At 33.5% G+C, this 6,837-nt stretch overlaps 1 protein-coding gene across 1 annotated transcript; it reads right to left on the bottom strand.

Moving 5' to 3' along the window:
* Positions 1-1,919: 1,919 nt before the first annotated feature.
* Positions 1,920-6,472, bottom strand: ABCG21 (ABC-2 type transporter family protein). The gene is made up of 5 exons (XM_085739626.1): positions 6,038-6,472; positions 4,619-5,426; positions 3,447-3,620; positions 3,157-3,338; positions 1,920-2,915 (listed from the first exon to the last, which is right to left on the bottom strand). The coding sequence occupies exons 1-5, from the start codon at positions 6,266-6,268 to the stop codon at positions 2,253-2,255; spliced, it is 2,058 nt and encodes a 685-aa protein (XP_085595752.1). The 5' UTR covers positions 6,269-6,472; the 3' UTR covers positions 1,920-2,252.
* Positions 6,473-6,837: the final 365 nt, after the last annotated feature.

The following is a 6,837-nucleotide window of genomic DNA, read 5'->3' as shown; positions in this document are numbered from 1 at the left end:
TTTTCTAAGATATTATCTTTTAGACAATTAAATATACGTATTATCAAATGCTTTGTTTGTCTTTTCAGGAATTTTCTTGATGTCATTGTCTCCTTAAAATTGAACTTTAGCAGAAATTAATAAAATACTGATAGTTTGGAACAATCTCATCATAAGTATATTTTATTTAAAAGGCCAAACTGGCAAGGATTTACATGGAATACTAATGAGACAACATAAGCAAGTGGTACCATACAGATAGTACTACTGATAAAATTCATGAAACATGCACCATATTATGGATTCTTCATATTTATTCATTTATACTACGAAGTTCCAACAATTATTTTTTCAAGTAATTTAAGTTTCACTTGTTATCTTCTGCTTAATGCTGCTAGCCTGAAACAAGTAATCAAAAGATTATTTAATCAATGTCACAAATTATACATAGTATTCTAATATCAGAATTTGTTCATATTATGCATATTTATGTACCTTCCTCTTAGGCTGAGATTTCTGCTCAGTTTTCTTTGGTGCTACCTTGGAGGCTCTAGCTTTAGGAGTAGTCCCACTAGTTTTGGCAGCAGGCTCTTTCTTGACTTGCCCTGATGGTTGAGAGCTACCAGATTTCTCAGTTGGTTTCTCAGCTTTGAGTGATGCCATTTTACACTTACACACTACTCTTCTAAGGATAGTTTTCTAGCTTCAATGTTAATTATAGCATTACAAGATACATCCATTTATAGCTCAATTTTAGCATTATGCTATATCATCAATTTGCCAATAAATGGAATAAACTGAATTGTCAGCTTATGGAGATATGCTTCAGCATATGATGCTTTGCATAAGTAAAGCATATTTTACTGATATTTTTTTTATTATATATTCTATATTATAGTTAGATACTGCATGCATGTTGAATGCATCATATGCTGATAATCTGAAGCACTCTTAAAATTGTCCTAACTTCAAACAACTAGATTTTCTTTTTGGTATAACATCCATAAACATTTTCAATTAATTTGCATAGATAATGGCTTTTTCTTGTTATTGTTACAGATTACTACAGATAAAGGCAGCCACAGAAAAAGAAATGGACTATGTCATTGTGGACATATATGTTTAGTGACAATTTTTTTCCTGTTATATTAAACTAAGTGTGATTAATGAGTAGATTAGATAACCAAATAAATTGTGATTAATGAGTCCTATGATTAGTTGAAACTTTCACTCCTCTTGTTTTTACTATCTTTTGGATTTTTTTTTCAATGTTTAATTGTGTAGAGTGTGAGAGGGAAAAAACAATCTATTTGTGATATTTTTCCTCTTATTTTTTGGTTCCCTTTTCACACATACCAAGCTTGCCTAAGTGATTAGTAATCAATTGAGTACCTAATTGTTTCTAAACTAGACATCATGTATAACAAGTTTGTTTCTTCAAACCAGTACTACATAATCGTGTAAAGGAAACAACTCAACATTACATTCAACAAAATAGGATATCATATACATAGATTTCCAATTAGTCATATTGATTTTGCTAAGGAATACAAAAGTTCATTGATCTGATATATAAACAGACAAAATACAGAATACCAAGAGAATATGCATTTACTAACAGTGTGTTTGGATGAGGTAATTTGGAAATTTTAAAGAATTTAAAATTCTAGGCAATTTACCTTAAAGTATTTGAATTCCCTCGTAACATTACATTTCCTCAACATTGCATTACATTCCCCCATCCAAACAATGGAATTCACCTCAAAGTATTTGAATTCCCTCATAACATTACATTCCCTCAAAACATTCCCCCATCCAAACACACTCTAATATATGATTGCAACAATAAATCATAGTATAGTACTGAGATAACTAAAACATCAAATGAACTAACTCTAACTGGCACATCTGGTTTTTCTCCATAAAGAATTTGGACTAAATTTCTGCAAACATTGATTGTTCCATTTCATTTTCATGTCAATTATTTACAAGGAATTAAGATACTTCCCTTTTAATTCGAATCAAATCACCTCTTAATTTAACTGAGGCAGTGAATGAAACAACCGATCTTGAAAATAATAATACGATCTCTGATCTATATTGACACATACATGGCTCAACATCGGCACTTACACTTCCATACTGGTAAAATAATTTGAGAAAATAATTGAATCTAATCACATATGTCCGTGTCGTGTCAGTAACACTAACACATGTTGGACGCTAGACACGCATTTAATTCGAAGTGTTGGCGATACATAGCTTCTAATCCATTAAGTCCTTAGGCATTTAGGCTGCCCCATCCTCAAAGCTAAATATGCAACAACTCTGTATCCAACAAACATTATAGTCAATGCAGCCACATCTCCCCACATATTACCAAGCTCCAAACATTTTACGGCAGGGAAATCTCTTGCCCTACAATGCAACCCTTCTCTACATTCATAAACCTCATTTACTGAATACTGAACCCCTACAAGCAGCTTATAACAGTAATGACTGAAAGAAAAGTACTTTAACCAAGCTATAAAAGAAGGCATTTTCTGAATGTAGTAACCACCAGCTAAAAGAAAAACCAACATTGTCACTGAAGCTAGAGTTGTTGCCTGCTTAACATCCATGAGAATTGCACCAAGTGCTAAGCCTATTCCTTGAGAGACCAGAACATTGAAAAGCATGATCAAAAGGGTTAATACAAATGTAACTAGTGAAGGCTTAAGACCACCCATCCAGTAGGTGATAGTTACAAAAATTGTAGGAAGAACAAGCTCCATTGGTAAGTCTCCTACCATCCTAGCAACATAGTATGATGATAGATGGTACATCCCTGATGATCTTTCTTTTTTTAGCATTGGTCTATCCAGCGGAAATGCAAAGATTGCATTGAAGAGAGGGAAGAATCCCCAAAAGATGGAGAAGAAGAATAGAAGTCCTACCTGTTACAATGGTTATATTGTTATAAGTACTACTGCTACTATTGAGAAAATAGAATAGTTGAATGTAACATGTTTCGTATTGTGTCAATGTGAGACTGATAAGTATTGGGCACCTAACACGTCTTCAATGTGAATTGTCGGTGCTACTCTTTACCAGTCTCCATCATTTATATGTACTAATGTTACCATTTATATTTGAATTTGATCCCAAAAAAACAGACTATAAGGTAAAAAATTATACCTGATCTTGTATGTGTGAGGGATCAGAGTGCCACCAGAGGAGTCCTGAGAGAATGGAAACAGACAAGACTTGGAAAATCTTTAAACCAGAAAAAGATTCATGCCTCCTCTCTTGTAAACCCCTTTTAAGCAGAACCTTGAATTGCTCCCACCAACTTGTGTTCCATTGGTTATCAGAAGAACCTATCAAAAATTAATAATTATCATTTAGCCATATGATTTTGTACAACATAATTCCATGCCTTAAAGTAAAAGCAACATTAATCAAATGAACACGAAAACTTCACTTACGTCTAGATGTTCCTCTTGATGCAAAAACCAGTGGTTCAGTGTTAATGTGCTGAATATCTTCTTTAAGAGCAGGGTATAAGTTTTTCTTATAGGATGAAATTAGTGACTGTTTCACTGAGGCTTGATCATGATCATGCTGCTCTATCTCATCATGTTTAACATCAGCAACTATGCCTGAAAAATCCCATAGTCTTAATAATTAGAAGTCTCACCATCATATCTCACAAAAATTTCCAAGCATATCTACTAATCTTTTTAAGGTAAAATATCAACCATGCTTTTAATATGTTTCCACCATCTTTTTTTTTTACATGAAATATCTTGTGCAACTTTTTTAGAGAGTTGAGTTTATTTTCTTATTTAATTTAAAATTGAAGTTCAATGAACATTTAAAATGTACACTTGAGCTGTGATCAAATACACACAAGTTGCAATGAAACTATTAGGAAAAGATAGATTCCGTGCATGGTATCATTATGTCTGTCTGAATCTTGGTGAACCACACCTCAATTTTCAAAAGCACTCATTGTGATTCTGACAAATTCACTGTGATATTAAACAATCAAACAAGTATATGTTTTGGTACAACATCTTTTCAATTTTACTGCTTATGATACCCAGTCCTTTTCAAATTGTCAAAAGAAGTTTCATTTCATTAGAAAAACCTCAATCTTTTTTCAGCACCTCCTTTATTATTAATTATTTAACATTTGAAAATGAACCTTCACCCAACAAATAACGACAAGTGTAAAACAAACTCCCCCTTTCAGTATCACTCCCAAATTGGGTGTCAATTTTGTTTAGTGACATTGACATGACATCCACAAAATCCCAACCTTTTACTTTCCACTTATATACCAATAAAACAACAAACATAAATTTCAATTAAATACCAAAAAAGAGCAAAGGTTTGAAAATTAAAAATAATAGCAATTTTGATCCCTATTTCCATCATATTGTAGACCAAAATATTCTATAGAGAACTTGACCCAAAAAAAAAATCTAGAGAAACCAAAAACTATCAGATTTTAAAATAGTTATAGGAACACCAAATCCCTAAATTATTAAATATAAAAGGACCAATTACTCAAAAAAAAAGGACTAAGACTGCATGCAATTAAGCTAAATAAGGTCAAAGAGAAAATCAACCGGATTAACAAACAAGAACTTACCATTAGCAAGATCAAGGAGAAAATCGGCAGGATTAACAAAGTTAAAACCCGGAACAAACCCAACGGATCCAAGATAATCCATTACCCGACCCGCATTACCACTATAAATCGGATACCCATCAGACAAAACCACCACTTTATCAAACATCCTATACAACCGGCTTGAAGGCTGATGAATAGTAGTAACAACGGTTCGACCGGACCGAGCCAAACCCCGAAGAACCGAGACAATAAGTTGAGCCGTGGTCGAGTCCAAACCAGAAGTTGGTTCATCCAAAAACAATAAACTCGGGTTCACCAACATTTCTTGCCCAATACTCATCCTTTTTCTCTCCCCACCGGAGATTCCCCGGAAAAGTCCCATACACCCGCCAACCGGAGTGTTCCGGCACCGTGTAAGGCCAAGCTCGGTGATTATCCTCTCCGTGTGTTCGACCTTTTCTTCACGCGTAAGTGTCTTGGGAAGTCTCAAGAGTGCGGTGTAGGTTAGTGTTTCCAACACCGTTAAGTGAGGGTAAACTACATCGTCTTGAGAAACAAATCCTATTTTGCGTTTCATGCAGGATGAGTCTGAGTTTCCGTTGTATGTTATTGTTCCGGTGACTTTTCCGGCAAGTCTTCCGGCTAGGGCCGTTAGTAGGGTGGTTTTGCCGCTCCCTGAGGGTCCTAGCATTGCTGTTAACTCTCCCGGTCTTGCCACTCCGGTGACTCCGTTGAGGATTTTTCTAGTTACTTTTGATTCTTTGCCCAAAACGCAGCCGTTTTTCTTTTGGTTTGTCATGGTTATGCTGTATGAAACATCTTCAAACTACGACACAAAGTAAAAGAAATAAATTTATGTTATGTTAGAGACATACATATACATATGTACAAAATTTAAGTGTTTTTCACGTGGTTCTACACATAAATTTCACGTTTTGTGGGTATAACAAACTCTGAGAAGATCGTGATGAAATTGAAAAATCATCACTAGTTACAAATATTTTGTGAGAATAACGCCGAAAAGTAGCTAAAGAAATGCACATAAGTTTTGTCTTATATATATTAATAATACATAATAACATGAAATAATTCGCATGTTTTTATCTTATTACTTTAAATTTTATTACATGACATACTACGTAGAAAATGACCAGTGTTTCATATTTTGGAGAATTAAATAATGGATAAAACTTAGGTCCACCTAATAGCTAAGAAATCAAGAGACTAAGTTCAAATATGATATGAGACAATTATTAAAATAGTCATTAGTGAATAGTAACAATTTTTCCTTCCCCAACTTACTATAGCTTTTACTGTTCATTGGTCGCTTATCAACACATGGAGTCTGCTTCAATTTGTATAAACAAAACTAGTTTTAAATTATAAAATCATGTTAAAAATTTAATCTATATGTCATATAAATTGATGAGTACTTACTTTGAGTGTAACTGGTCGCAACGATTGAGGAAGAACGGAAAATGATGTGAGTGGTGTAGTTGGATGAGAAGGAATATTAATGGCGTTGTGATCAATATCCAAACTTGGTTTAACTTTGTTAGAAGAAGAACCATCTGGTTCACCATGGATGGAGTTGCTCTCCGTTCTGTTTGTGTTGGGTGAGTTGTTATTTGGTGCATTAATAGTTTTTTCTTGCTCAGGGGGCATCATCTTAGATATAACAATATAGATATAAGATACAACTAATTTAATATAAGATAAAGTTTTGTAGATCCTAACTATGAAGAAACAAGGCTAGAGGATAAACTCAAAGTACAATGAGAATTGAAGGAGGAAGAAGAGAGTCACATGAGAGAAGAGATGTAAAGGTGATTTATTAGTTATAAAGTGATGAACAAGGCACGAGAAGCACACAAAGATGTGATTGTATGATAACAACATATATATAGTCTTAGGAACAGAGGTCTTGCTGCTACTGTTTTAGTTTTTCTGTTCAATCATGATTAATTATCAAAGTTGTTAATTAATGCAAAAAAAGAAAAAATAAGATAACAATGAGAATAGAGAAATGAGAATAATGCTGTTTTTGTTTTGACCTATTTTCTTTTTCTTTTTCACTTTACAACTGGAAATGTACTGTCGATGGATATAACGGTAGCCTTCAATACAGCCACGTGTATGGAGGAAATATATGTTTTTGTTCATTATCTTTTTGTCACAAAAGTATTGGAGATTTTCCCTCAAAAAAAGTATTGGATATTTTTAAAGTTAAAGGTAAA

Source organism: Medicago sativa, chromosome 1 (genome assembly GCF_051527215.1).
Source record: "Medicago sativa cultivar Bolivia chromosome 1, Bolivia_mono, whole genome shotgun sequence".
Classification (NCBI taxonomy): domain Eukaryota; kingdom Viridiplantae; phylum Streptophyta; class Magnoliopsida; order Fabales; family Fabaceae; genus Medicago; species Medicago sativa.
This window is presented reverse-complemented; position numbering and strand designations above follow the sequence as displayed.

Coding starts and splice junctions, on each gene's coding strand:
- ABCG21 (XM_085739626.1), bottom strand. CDS start 6,268: ATGATGCCCCCTGAGCAAGAAAAAACTATTAATGCACCAAATAACAAC. Junction 3,339..3,446: donor ATCAAGAGGAACATCTAGAC/GTAAGTGAAGTT, acceptor AATTTTTGATAG/GTTCTTCTGATAACCAATGG. Junction 2,916..3,156: donor CCTCACACATACAAGATCAG/GTATAATTTTTT, acceptor CCATTGTAACAG/GTAGGACTTCTATTCTTCTT.